This window comes from Grus americana, chromosome 17 (genome assembly GCF_028858705.1).
Source record: "Grus americana isolate bGruAme1 chromosome 17, bGruAme1.mat, whole genome shotgun sequence".
Lineage (NCBI taxonomy): Eukaryota > Metazoa > Chordata > Aves > Gruiformes > Gruidae > Grus > Grus americana.
The window spans coordinates 8,757,806-8,771,995 of NC_072868.1; the positions used below are offsets into that span (position 1 = coordinate 8,757,806).

General features: G+C 45.7%; 1 protein-coding gene across 1 annotated transcript in view; it reads left to right on the plus strand.

The window, feature by feature from the left end:
- The window catches only part of CTNNBL1 (catenin beta like 1), a 55,780-nt gene extending 42,059 nt beyond the window's left edge, over window positions 1-13,721 (plus strand). The window contains exons 13-16 of the mRNA XM_054845704.1: window positions 762-842; window positions 7,172-7,309; window positions 7,935-8,007; window positions 13,479-13,721. Of these exons, the coding sequence (XP_054701679.1) occupies window positions 762-842; window positions 7,172-7,309; window positions 7,935-8,007; window positions 13,479-13,567 (381 nt within the window). The 3' untranslated portion in view covers window positions 13,568-13,721. The remainder of the gene's footprint in view (window positions 1-761; window positions 843-7,171; window positions 7,310-7,934; window positions 8,008-13,478) is intronic.
- The last annotated feature ends 469 nt before the right edge of the window (window positions 13,722-14,190 follow it).

Genomic DNA, 14,190 nt, shown 5'->3' on the forward strand with positions numbered 1-14,190 from the left:
TTCTCTAGTGAAGCTCTTTTGCAGAGACTTTAGGAATTGTTATAGTAGACATTTAACATTCCCCGTTCCTCTCCTAGAATGTGTCACTTTAGTGGTGTTTACTCTGGGAAATTCTTTCCAAAATATTTACATGGTGATGGATAGATCAAACAGCTGTGAAACAGAAACAGCAGCTTTTGCAAAACAGTAATTCCCAAGGGATTTGTAAATTCTGCCACTGGGGAAATACTGGTTCCCTAGTATTCCTCATTAGTGTGTCTTAGAGGTGTTTTTCATAACCTGGTCTACCAACTACAGAAAATTTCCCATTATTAGATTGGCTTTCAGTTGCCTAATACGGTTCAGAGGAGAGCAGGAGAGCTGTAACATGTCTGATACATTTAATGTAAGCTTGGCTGCATGCAGCGTAGGCAGAAAGGTCCACTGAAGAAACCAGGAGACCTGGAGAAGCACAGCACAGGATGGAGAGTGAGCAGGGGACACCTGTCTGTTTGCTGCCTTCTAGCTGGAGCTGACGAGACCATATTGTGATATGGGATTACATTCAAATGCCTGCAGACTCAGCGTGCTCATCTGACGAACGCTTGTACGGTCCTTCTGTAATGTATTCCTTCCTGTGAGTGACAGAATTGCCTGTTACTTTGTGAAGACTGCAGCTGGGAGGAAAACAACATCGCATGAAGGATTAAAGATGATTGCATTGTTCTTTTTTTTTTTTTTTTTTTTTTTTTTGCTTAGGTCTCTCTCTTCTGCTCTTGCAGGTTGATAGGCTGATGGAACTGTATTTTAAGTACCTGGATGCAATGCAGGCAGCAGATAAGAAGATTGATGGAGAGAAACACGTATGTATTGCTTAAGTTTTTCCAGCTCACATTTATGATACCTCTGTACAGGCATGTCATCTGCACAGAACTTCTGGCTCAGCCAGGTCACTCTTCTGAGCTGAGACCTCATACCTGTGCTATTACCTCTTAATTCTTGTTGCCCCACTCTCCAGTTTCCAGTTAATCTCGAATAAAATGGGCTGAGAACTTCTCTATAGCAAGTGCTTCTGATGTTTTCTCAGAGTGAATTTTACTAGGAGGGCCTAAGTCTGTGCTTCAATTTGCCTTCGCTTTTACTTGACTGAAATCTTGCTTGGTTTGGCAGATGGAGAGTAAGTGAAATGCAGAGAGACAATTACATGATAATGTGCGAGGCCTCCTACCCTGGTCTTTAGAGTTCTGATCAGCTGCGAGAAAGCGTCTATTTTGATTAGTTAGATGAGGCTGCAGCCAAAGGCTGGTGTGCTCTCTGCACACCAACAGTGAATCGTTCTGAATGACATGAGCCTTGGTACCACACAGTACTTTCTTGGAACTGAAGCTGGAACAGGCTTTTTGAAAGAGAATGAGCTGTTGGAGTCAGGAAGCAGCTTGCAGAGCTGTTAGCAAGCTTGGCCAGCTTCCCACAAGATTATCTGTATCAGCACTGAAGAGGGTGTGAGATTGATTAGCACTGACGGAGAGTAATCACTGCAGCCGCCGTCCCCGCACGTGGGCGAGCTCAGCATGCCATGGGCTGCAGCCCCCCGCCAGGCTCCGACAAACAGCTGTCTACCCACGGCCAAGGCCACTTCTCTGGGCGCTGGCAAACATTCTGAGGGCATTGGAGCTCAGCAGCGCTGCTGCTGCTCTAAAAGGCATGGGGGCGAGCGGTGAATGGAGTTGCTTTTGCTGCCAGCATTCACGCTCCATATGGACAACTGCAGCTTCACAAATGAATGGTGGCCTGAAGAAAAACAGCCTTTACCCTTTCCTGCTATCCCTTCACACTCCATTCATCCTACTCGGAACAGAGCAAGAAATTTTTTATTCTTTACGTTTCAGTGTTGGTGTGTGGGTTTTAGAACTCAAAAACCAGAATGGATTTTTCTGGCTGGAGTCGGGCAGCATATGGGCAGCTGCTATACAGAGCCCTTAAATGCAACATGCAGAGCTGGCGTACGTGCCCTTTATCCAAAAAGATCCTGAAGCAGTTTACAAACGTTAACACCTGTAGCAAGCAGCCAACACAAAGCAGGGGTGAGGAGAATTTGTGAATAAGCTTGTGTAAAAGCTCTTTAATTAATAATATTAACCTATTCATGTTTACTGATGTGTAAGAGAAGAGAAACCAAAAGAACCTCAGGTTTTCCTCGTGTATCCAGAAGGATTTTGCCCCACTGCAGGTCTCTGTAGGCTGGAATGGCTAGAATAAATGGATCTCAATTCTTTGCTCCTATTAGAGCTAATAGTAGGATTTGGCAGAAACATCTCATATGTGCAATATATTGGGCACAATGTGTATCAAATATGATGTTGAGGTTCTTTCCTAGCTTGGAATACTCTTGGAATTATCATTTACTTTGTTTTGTAGCGTCCTCAGTGGTCAGTGGGACACAGTCTGCTGAGATCTGAAGTGGCTCAAGCGGTTTTCCCATGCAGAAGTAGGCAAAAGCCATCATTCTGTCCATCAAATCATGGCATTGTCTGGCTGTGACAGGATTTATGGAGCACTTTAATGTTTCTAGTTTGGCACATGAATCATTGAAGTGGATGGTATGAACGCTTGGTCCTTTAGAAACTCTGCTATGTCACTTGGGGGCTATTGATCTTTCTCTTGCAGTAGAGGACATAGTACCCCAAAAATCTGGAATAAAGATCCTCACCTTTTTCCCTGCCCCAAAGAAGAAAGGTGGCTGATGAGATTTTGCAGGTTCAGCTTATACTGATGAGAGTGAAATCCAAGTCTGATGGACAGAGTATCCTGCTCTAAGTCTTGCATTACAAGAAGTTAAAACCTGATTATACAAGGAATGCCTGAGTGTATCATACCTGATGTTCTGTCTTTAGCAGTGCAGCTGGCATAAGAAGCTCCTGCTCTTGCAGCTCTCTTCCTTTTTCTTTCTTTTAGCTTGGCTTATTGTAGTGATCTGGTTTATAGCCCAGCCCTTTCGACTCTGGTGGTTGAAGGTGTGGGAATAGTTGGAGGTGGAAGGGAGGGGAGGAATTTCTGAAGTTTCTGAGGAAGAACAGTTGTAATGAAACTGCTCCCTGAATCTGGACAATGAAACAGGACGAGGTCCGGAGGAAGAGCTTCCCTTCTCCTCGGTGTTACCCACTTGTTTGCTTCTGTGGAATCTATTCAGAAGTGATCAGAGGTTATATTAGTGATTACCCTAATTGCCATGTGAAACCCAGGAGCAAAGCCCATGTGAGTATTTGTCTCCAACACCTGATGCCTGTCTTAGCACTTTTCTCAGAGTTTGTTAACAAAACCCAGAAAATATCTTATCCCCTCTCAAATTCTTTAATTCTTTCTGTAGGAAATGGTGCAAAACCCTATTGCTTTTAACTCCCTCTAAAATGAGGCATAATTACAGACAGCAGCAATTGCCTTAGTGATCTCTAAAAATGGTAGGAAAAGACAGGAGATGGTTTAATATTTTTATAGTTCCACAGAAAATCATGGTCAGCAGGTTTATTCGATAAAATATTCTCATCAGATGCTTTGCACTATAATGACTTACAAATTACATGCTAATTGTGCTACAGTTAAGTCATTCCATCCTTGAAAGGGAGAGGTGGAACTCCTAGCATGAGAGCAGTGTCCACAGATTTGGATAACTGAAATAGGAATTTGTATTTGCCCATTGTTTCAGTTTGGTTTAGAAAGACCGAATTGCCTGGCGTTGTACTGACAACAGGACGTAGTGTTCTGGAGTGGGGCTGAATTTGCACTGTCAGTACTTTGCGGTCTTCCAGCAAACGGCCAGCAAGCTGAAGTAACTTTCTTGCTGAGACTGGTGGGTCTGTTTAGATGACTGCCCTAACGTGGTTCCCGTTTCTTGCTGTTGAAGTCGAGCTCGCGCTCTTGCAGGAGCTGCTGCTCTGTTTCTCCTGACTCGGAAGCGACGGTATGCTTTGTAGCAATCGCAGTGAGCTTTTCAGCTCTTGCAGGTTGGAGGCTCAATTGACAGAAATTCAAGCGTGTTTCTGCTTGTAAGGCAGAAATTAAGAAAGTCCTTCCTGCGGCAGAGGGCTCTGATGGCTTCTTGTGTGGTTCTGAGAGCTTGGTCACCTTGATGTGACCTGGATGTCTGCCTGCTCTCCAGGCTGCAGTAGAGTCCATGACCTGACTAGGGCTCAGTCCTAATCATTCTGTGTTTCAAGGAAAATGCTGGTCAGTCTGCTGAAGAGACCGTGTGGTCTGCAGCCTCTGCATGTGAAAGAGACTCCTGGGGAAATTGTTGTCACAGCTGTGAGCTGAAACCAGATGGTCCTGGGCAGTCCTTGTTATGATGGTCTGACTTCACCGGAGGCTTCTGCTTGCTCCTCTCCTCTTGCAAGTGTCGGTCTCTGTCTCCTGTGTGTCCTTTTTGACCAAAGGCTCAGAGATGACCTTGAATCTCACTACCTGCCTGTGGTCTGAAGGCACCTTCTCAGCATGGCTTGCATCGCTTGTCCCTCCCCAGTAATACAGACAGAAAGTAGTAAGGGGAGAGAATCTGCACTTAGTGTAGGAGACAAGTTAGGACAGTTGTTTCTGTGCATGGCCATTCGGAGCCTTCTTGTCTCTGATGCCCTGGATCCCACCCAGTGAGGAAATAAACCCAGGATCCTGGCGGTGTTCTCTGTTCTCGATCAGTGCCCATCCCTTCTGCTCTGCCCGGCATTGCTGTGTGTGCTGGGGAAGGTGAGTGGTAGGTGAGGAAGGAGGAGGATGCAGAGAATCTTTTGGGCCCTACTCCAGTGACTACGTGAAGCAGATGTGATCTTTTGTATAGCATTGGCAGATCCATTGTATCTTTAGGTTTCGAGTCTCTACTTGACACCTCGAGGCCTGTCATTCCTGCCTCATTAGTGTGAGAGAAGCTCATTTTAGTTTCACAGAAGCCCATCTTATTGCTGTCTTCTCCCATCAGCAAGGGGCTTCTCAGTACATATTGTTGGCAGATTAGAAATGGCATCTGAGTGCTCATTTGGAGGTTAGCGACTTGACAGCTTTGAAAGAGAGACAAAGTGGAAAGGTGGCTATTTGGTACTGTACTGGGAGGCAGATTAGCATTTAAAGGGTGGTTGTGGTTTAAAAAAAAAGAAAAGATTGTGAAAAGGCACCTTAAAACTGTACTTGTCTTCTAATTCATATCTGCTTAATTTACTGGCACAAAATAATCTTGCTTCTCTGTCGAGAGGGGCTGTTATAACTGCTGCCTTCTCTGTGTAATCAAGACAGCAGTTGCCTGGATTCGGCTCCTGTGATCGCCGTGCTTGGATCAGAATACAGAACAGACATGGCCTTTGTTTCCTGCTCTGGAGATTCAAAATCCTGGCCTGTTGATGTTTCTCTGTTCAGGAATTTAGCACTGTTGAGAAGAGTAGCCAATAACTGTGTGTTCAGTGAGGAGGGTAAGCGGTAGTTTTGGGAACAAGTGCCTTGTCATCTTTCTGGAATGGGTTTTTTGGATATTTCAGTCAATATTCTGATCTCTTGCTAGCCAGAATCAACACTGCTTAGCTTAAGAGACCAGATTTGATCAGGCTCATGTGATTTGGCACAGATATAGGGTGAGGAAAGTAACTCCTTGCACAAAATCGGATTTTTCTTTTTCACTGGCAGGAACTTGTATGCAAGTTTTGCCCAGTCATACCTGTGCCCATGATTTTGAGAACTTGGAGTAAATTACATTTGTGCAAGTGCCGGAGTCTAGAGGATCTGATGCTAAAGCATCCTGGAGTGTAGCCAAAGCAGTTGACTTCATGGCTTTGGTAACTAGGCATTTTTTAAAAACTTAATTTGTTCTTTCACTGGCAAGCTAGATTTCTAGGAGGAACGGAAAAGTATTTCATTACCTGTGCTTTCCTCTCTCACTTTTGGGAGGCAGTGGTAAACATCTGTACTTCTGAGTCACTTAATCAGATTTCTGTATGGTGAGCATCCATTGCACTCTGTCCAGTGAGAAGTGCACAGGGTTAATTTTCCTTCTTGTGCCTAAAAGACACTACCTACAATTAAACGTGAGGGCTTGGCTTGACAAAACCAGGAAAATTTGGTAGCCTGCATGAGCTCTGGTGCTGGTGACCTTGCATGTGTTTGCCTGGAGCGTGTGCACCCCAAGGAAGCACTGCTTGCTGAGCATTACAGGTACAGTGCTCTCACTGGTGATGGCTCTAATGAGAAAATATTGCTCCGCTGGTGTGTGCCCACCTGCCAGCCGGCTGCATAATAAATCACACAAGCTGCAGTGAGCTAGCAGGGTCTGACAAGCTGCTTCCTTTATTTAAGAACAAAACCAAAAAGCAAACCCCAAAATGCAAAAGGTCACATGTAACATCGGTATTTTGGCCTGTGGGTCTCCATGAAAATGCATGCTGGGTTCCGCTGGTGGACGTGGCCGGCCTTTCTCAAGGGGGAAACTGCTCTGAGCTTATTGCCAGGCTGCTTTTGCCAGTTTTGACGAAGATGCTCTGTCTGAACGAGGCAAATGGAATGGCCTCTTGCCTTCTGCCTTGGGCCTCCATTTGGGCAGGTCTCGCTAGTTAAACACCATATGTGCAGACAAAGAGCGAACCCTCGGCATTCCCATGGAAGCCAGTGGTCTTCTGCTACCAGACCCTGGTAAATAAAGCTGGAAGGGCAAAGCTGTACTGGTGCAGAATTTTCGGACTGGTTTTCTCATTCATCAATCGATGACAAAGTTGGAAGTCTGATAGGTCTTTGAGTCTGCTGGAGTCATGTTCTGCACTGCTTAACAGCACCCTCAAATGGCCAGTAAAAGAGCAGGTTTTTTGTTCCATTTTGACAAAGAACTTATAAATAATAGATATACTGGTTTGTTCCATGTTCCCAGTCTGTCAGTTGCTCAATTTAGAAATGTAATTTGTATGTTTAAATTAAAATTTTAATTTGCAGATGGACACACTTCACAACCAGCAAAGGCTGAGCCTTGTTCAAAATTTAATGAAATGTTTTGTGGATTTAAATGAATTATTAAAAGAAGGACTTCCTTGGCAAGAAGGATATGGATGTTAATGTTTTGGGAAACAAAGCATTTCTTAAGAAACTGCAAATATCACCAACATTTTGCTGCTACTAATAGGAAGTACTTTTAGAGACAGTCATCACACCTTTGCTTCGTGTTGCTTTACAGGACATGGTGCGTCGGGGAGAGATAATAGATGATGACATGGAAGACGAATTCTATCTCCGTCGCCTGGATGCCGGTCTCTTTGTTCTACAGCTCATTTGTTACATCATGGCAGAGATCTGTAATGCCAATGTTCCCCAGGTAAAGCTATCTACAGAGTTGGCAGATCACCTATGTTTTCATCCATGATACAAACAAGACTCTAAATCCTGGCAAATACTGCCTCACTGAATAATCTGCTCTTTAATTCCTTTTTTTTGGGAGGAAACCTCCTGCTTATTGCACTTGTGTCCATACAATTTCATCAAGTTATAGCAGTTAGGAGGGCATTAGTGGGTACAGAAGCCGATCACTGGCAGTGAATTCATACAGTATGCAGTGAGTGAGGTCACAGTTTGAAATGGAAAAGCCCTATTTATGCCATTGCTGAGGGAGTAGTGGAAGGGGATGTTCTCTCAGAAGGTCTCACAAAGGCACAGACTACCGCAGGTGACTCTTCTTGATCCATGCAGAATACTGCATCTCTGCCGACGTGAATACATTGGGGTTTGTGAATGTGTTATGTGGTTACTTGTACCTGTGCCACATGCCTTCCTGAATGTTTCTGAATATGTGCTCTGGGACTGTGGGCTAGCAAGGCTGAGTTGGGTTTTGTGGTGCTCAGCGTTTCCTGCTGTTCCCTCAAAAGAGAGCGGGGAAGAAGGGGTTGTGCATGGTTTTGTGTTGTATTGGATATTACTTTCTTCTCTTTCCTGTCCCCAATCAGATTCGTCAGAGAGTCCATCAGATTCTGAACATGAGAGGCAGCTCCATTAAAATTGTTCGACACATCCTAAAGGGTGAGTTGAGATATTCCTGTGCATGTGTCTCATCTCTTCCAGGGACAGCTTGGTCATCACTTTCTACGATGAGCCTTCACATGTAATTCTCCTTGACTTCATGAGTGTCTTCAGGCAGCAGTTGAGTAGTGTTCTGAGATCTGGGCAGGGCTGGAATCACCCTGATAAAAGACAACGCTTTACCTTGGAGTTAGGAGATTTGCTGTTGTCTGCTGTCGTGGAACAGCACATCACTTCATGCTGCCATCAGCTGCAGACTGGCTGGAACTCACTGCTGACGTTAATGCTAGAGTAAATATTTAAGGGAAGTGTATATGCATGCTAGAGGGAAGAAGAGCGGAGTCTCATCTTTCATTAACATGGCCCTGCACTTTACCATCTGCACCATATTAGTATCCGCGGTGTATTTGTCTTGTTCTTAGTGTCAGATTAATATGGATTATAGCATTAAAGTATCCTCTGTAGCTTTAAAATGTAGCTGTTGTGATTTGCAATCCCAGTTTTAAAGTACTGCTTGTTATTTTTAATGCTTATGTTGAATTAGAGCAATGCTTATTTGAGCCGTGGCTCTCATCTGTAGCCTGCTGTCCTTCAGCAGAAGCAGCTAATTGAACAGGGGGAGAAGAGGACAGGACTCGGACTCTCCCCACAGCCTGCTCGGAGCTGCAAGGCTTAGCGAGAGAGCTGGTAACCTGCTGCCCGCAGGAGGTGCCTCCTTATTTAGCAGAGGGTTGTGCGGGATGTGTCCACTCCTGAGGGGCTGTGTTGTTTTTGGTGAGGGGTGAGGAGTCTCTCTCTTCTGGAGAGAAAGGAAGGTTGGCAGCATCTCCGTGGGTACTGGGCTGTAGGTTGTGTTGTTTTGATGTCTCTGCTTTCTTTGGGAATAACAGTGATGTTCTCCTTGCCTTTTCTCTGTGCCCCCCTCTCCCCCAATACTGACAGCTTTTTTATTGCAAATGCTGTTGTTTTTATCCCTTCCCATTTGCAGGAAAGAAGGGGATCAGTAGGATGGTTGGTATGATGAAATTAAGAGTGATTTTCTGACAGTGTGAGATTACCAGCAGCTATAGTCAATTGCTTTGGCCCTTGTCCTTTGTCAGCAAGTGCAAGTTAATGCCTGCCAATGAATAGAGGGGACTGGATAGGATGTCTTTTCTGTTTTTAATAGTGATACCTGACAGTTTCTGCCTCCACACTGTCTGTTTCCAACTTAGGGCACAGCTCACATCCACTTTCAGATTCCCACGCTTGACCTGGGCCACAGGTGCCCGAGCGATTTTTCTGCACACCTCACTGTATTTACACACCTCACGTTCATGTCTTTAGTTTGTTGATTTACATACTAAGCTGAATTGGAGGGCAGCTGCATTAAAATTTCATCTGATTCTTTCTTTCACAGACAGTGACTTGCATTGTGAAACTTTTTCAGTGGTTTTATCATGTCTTGCATGACTTGCAAGATTGTACAGCAGGTTCGGTATTCTCAGCAGTAACGCGTTCTCTTCCTGAAGAGGCCACACGTGGTATGTTGATAACATAGGTGATGGATACAGTATTTGGGGCTCTCTCTTCAGCTCACCCCAACTCTCATGCCTGTCAGTGTGAGAGACGTGTGCCATCACAATTGTCAGTGACCTTAAATTTGTTGGTGGGCCCTTGTGAAACACTGAAACGGGGCCCAGAAGATTCCTACCAGGAGCAGCACTGAGCTTATCTGCAGTCTGTGCTGGTGAAATTTAAGTTTTTCAGTAGTTACACACTTATGTCCAAACATGTTGTTGGTGTAGATTCACCAGCTTTTAACAGAAGTGAGGCCATGGATGAGTACCTGCCTCTCCAGAGGAGTCGGCTTGTTGAACACAGCTTGCCTGTTGGACTAGTTTGGTTGTGGACCCTGGAAGCGTGCCTCCTGGGGGAATGGGGGGCCAGTGGGGGATTTCTGAAATTTAATTGGTGTCCGAACTGTAGGACTCTCTATCCCAAATGACGGAGAGATTGGGAGCCTTGAGCCTTGGCTGAAATGTTTCCAGACCACTTTCCAACTTGCTCTTAGGACAGATGGGGGCTGGTTTATTTTTACTTTTTGTTCAGTGTTTTGCTCTTGTTCAGTTTTTATTTTCTATTTTTGCATACTAATTAGATGCTTGGTTTTTAGTTTGATTTTTATGGCCTACATATTCTCCATGTTTCTCTGGCAACCTGACAGCTGATGGATCCCTTGGGGTTGCTCAGAATTACTTATGATGCAAGTGAGGAAGCAAGACTGTTTTCTTACGGTAGGGCTTTCAAGGGGGAGGAGTGGGCAGGAAATAACTGAAGGTTCATTAAATGCATTTCTTCAGGCTGACCAGTCCTCCCACAGTTCCCTTTTCTTGAAGATCAAGCATTACTTGCAGCAGGACAGGTAGTTTAATCCTTTGGAAGAAAACAACTGAATGGTGTGCGCCTTGGCTGAGGGGATGTTTGTGGGATGGAGACTGGTCTTCATGACAGCAAGTGGTGACTGTATCTTGGGGCAATTCCTGGTCTCCATCTCTCTTATCGGGAATGGAGTGAGGCACAGACCTCTCTAAATAGCGATACTCAGCCCTGGAATAGGAAAGCACATTGTTCCTTACTGATCCACAGAGACCAGCCTTTGGTACCTGCTCCCTCTGGGGAGCTGCTGTCAGGGAGCCCTGCAGGAGCCGAGGTGCAGAGGTCCCTCCCCAGAAGAACTGAGAGGTGATGCCTGGTTAGACATCTGGTTTCAGTGAAGGTGATGGGCACGTCAGGGAGCCGGGAAGGTGGAATGCCTACTGAATGTTATAAACCGAACTTGTTAGCATGGGTAATCAAAAAGAAAAGGTAGGCATGTTATGAGGACTGTGCTAAATTTGGCCTGTGGTCCCTCAGTATATGCAGGCTTTATAGCTTCCAATATCCATTACAAGCTTCAATATTTCCCTATTGATTTTTACTGTTCTGTAACCATTGTATTTTGTCTAATGAAGCAGAAACCAATCTTAGGTCCTTTCCCTTTGTGTAGCTACAGCAATGTGTAAGCTCTGTTTAACTGTTGGCAGGGGGAGCTTACATTTGATTCTTTTTGCTGTCTCACTGAAGTGGTGGAATTTTAAATAAAAAAGTAAATACATAAAACCTCAGTGGGAAATTTTTATTTTTTTAAGCCTGATTCTGGGGGGCTTTTTCTGGCCTCTTCAAATTAGCATTAGCAACTGTTGGTAACCCAGTAAACAGCCTGCCTTGGGAGTCACTGGGATTTTAGTCTCACGAAGCCTAAATATGTAGAAGGAAAAATGCTGAGCTTTTGGACAAGGCTAGAAGAATTTGTGGCTTGCTTTTGCCTGAGTGATCTCACCGGGACAATAGAAGGGCTGTGTCATTTAGTAGCACTCGGCAGTTTCCCTGCTTGAGTTGTATGTTCAAGTACTCAAACGGTCCTTAAAGCTAAAACCGGGGCTGGGCCACGAGCCCGCTGCCTGCGGTGCGGATGCTTCGAGCGCGGAGCTCTGCCTGCAACCGGGGCCGACCCGGGCTGCCCAGCGCTGTGCCAGGCTCAGAGACCACGTCCGTCCCTCACGTGGGTATCCTGAGCTGTCAAGAGGTAGCGGCAGGCAGGCAGGGAAGTGTTGCCCTTGGGCTGCAATAAACACAGGCAATTGCCGTTGCTGCATCTGTTTCAGAGGCATTTACTCTGACAAAGCACGGAAAGGGCTCACTGGGAACAGAGCCTGCTCCTCTGCGAGCTCCCCGCAGGGGCACGGCTGCTGACAGAAAGCTCTGGTACTGCCCGAAGGGAAGAGGAGAACCTGAGCTAAACGCTGGCCTTAGCTGGCACTTTCTCCTGGGAAGGTAACCCCGTCTCTGCCATGGTGGGGTTTGTCTCCGGCCAGGAACGAGTGGCAGGTTTTGATCCCCGGACGCTGTGGTGTAGCCCTTTGCTAAAAAAGCGTGCGAACAGCAGCAGAGCTGACACCGGGCTGCCAGGGCCTTGCCCTTTTTGCAATTAGCCAGTACACAGGTAGCTACAACAAATCTATTAGCTTGCTGCTGTCTTCATTAAGTACAACGGAGAGTTTCTCCTCCATCTGAGGGAAGAGTTCCCTGTACTGGTCCCCCTTCTCCAGGACAGCGAGGAGGTCAGGTTCACTTGCAGCAAAACCTCAGCGTTACCCGCCTGCTCTTGTTACAGGTACTGTAGCAGTTTATAAATATTAAAAGGATTTCTCCCAGAGGCCCTGGCAAAGAACTCTGCTTCTTGTACACGGAGAGAGAGAGTGCACGCAGGAGGGAAGACTCCCACATCAGCTAACTTCTCCCTGTCCTCACTCTTTTCAGTGCTCTTATAATAAAGGCTTTGATGGAGCTCAGAAGCATGTAGCAGTGCTGAACATATAAATATTAAAGCAAACTTTCTACAGCAACTTACCATTCAGATGCTGAATACAAGCTGTTCTGTTTGTTTAGGAAGAAGGGAAAGAATGCAAGAAGGCAGAGGCTGGAAAACACTGTCTAACCAGGCAGTCTGCTCCTGATTTACTAAGATTTGTTCAGCTCCTTGCTTTCGCAGCTCAAAACCTGCTTTTCATTTTTTCTTTTTAAAACCATCTTTGAATATGCAGGTTCTGGTGGCAGGAAGGAGGGAGCTGGTACGTGGATGAAAGCTGCCAGCTTTAAATGAAGGTCAGGAAGGGAGAGCTGCAGAGGAAATTCTTGGTTTCACGATGTTTGGCTGTGTGTGTGGATGGGCAAGACCTTGATCGGGGTCTGGTATCCTCTGCCTGAAGACAAGGAGTTTGTAGTTAAATCTGAACTGGTGTGTTTTCTTCTGTAAGGGTTAAAAGTACTTGTAGGTTGGGGAATTGGTCTCCACTTGACAAAAATCCTCATTTTAGGATGCTTGGACAACAGACAGGTTAAACCTAGGGTTAGGAACATTTAACCAGTGTGTAATAGCCCCTGCCCGACTGTCCCTGGTGATACTCAGCATTCGAAGGGACCTTGAAAGGCAGTGTTGTCCAGCACTGTTTTGAATTTCTCGGGCTGAGGCCAGCGATACGACTGTCCGGATCAAACACCTGCCAGTGGGCTGCTCTTTTGGGATAACAGAGGAGTTGGGAGGAGCACCCGGGATGTCACCCGTCTAAATGGTTAGACTTTGGGGAGCAGGTACTGCCTTTGGGTGCTAGTGTCTGCTTGGGGTCATTGTGCTGCTCAGTGACCAGAGCTGGATGTTCCTGCTACGGCCTCTGTTTGCTACAGAAGCTTTTAATGAGGGGTCAGTAGGTGTTTATTATGCAAAGCTTTAACCCTGAGGATGTGGAGAAAAAACATCAATGCTCCTTGCGTTCACTTGTTTGCAGTGGACGCAGATTTAGATTCTGCTGAGGTATCTGCAAGAGAAGTTGGCCGTCGTTCATTAGTATCTCACTCAAAGCCTGTTGTCTGTATGCTTTCTCCCCCTACAGAGTACGCGGAAAACATCGGGGATGGGAAGAACCAGGAGTTTCGGGAGAGCGAGCAGAAGCGGATCCTGGATCTGCTGGAGAATTTCTGAGGACTCAGGGGCCAAATTCCATGTCTGCCACATCTAGTTCTCCCTCCTTCTGCTGCCCTCCTCCAGCCTTGATTGCACGATAAAGTGATGTTTCTATGAAACTGCTTCTAAATGGGATTTTGGAGATATTAAAGATAGTTTGCTTTTTTTTAAATTCCTCGTTTGTTATTTAAGTAGTCTGCTGTGAGTGGGGTTGCAGCTGCACACCTTGCAGTTGGGCAGCTCAAGATTTTCCTTTTTTTTTATTTTTTAATTTTTTTCCCCCCAAGTCAAACTGCAGTGCTCAATGTGAAACAATACAACAGTATATGCGTTAGAGGGAGGGTAAAGAGGAAGCCCGGATAGCTCAAGAGCTTGTTAGCAAGTTACTTCAGCCTGATACTTTAGTGAAAACATACAACCCACTATACTGATGTAAACTGGGGAGGCTGAGGCTTTGGTATGTGTCCAGTTCAACTGTTCTGCAGTGGCAGAGGGAAACCAGGAATCAACCACATTAGCCATTCCTGCTACATCTTCCCAAAGGTGAGTCAGAATCAAAGGCAAGTTTTGGCACAGGCTGGTCAGCCGTCACCCCTCCTGAAGGGGACGTTGGGGTGAGTCTGTCCGGGTTATACTCAAAA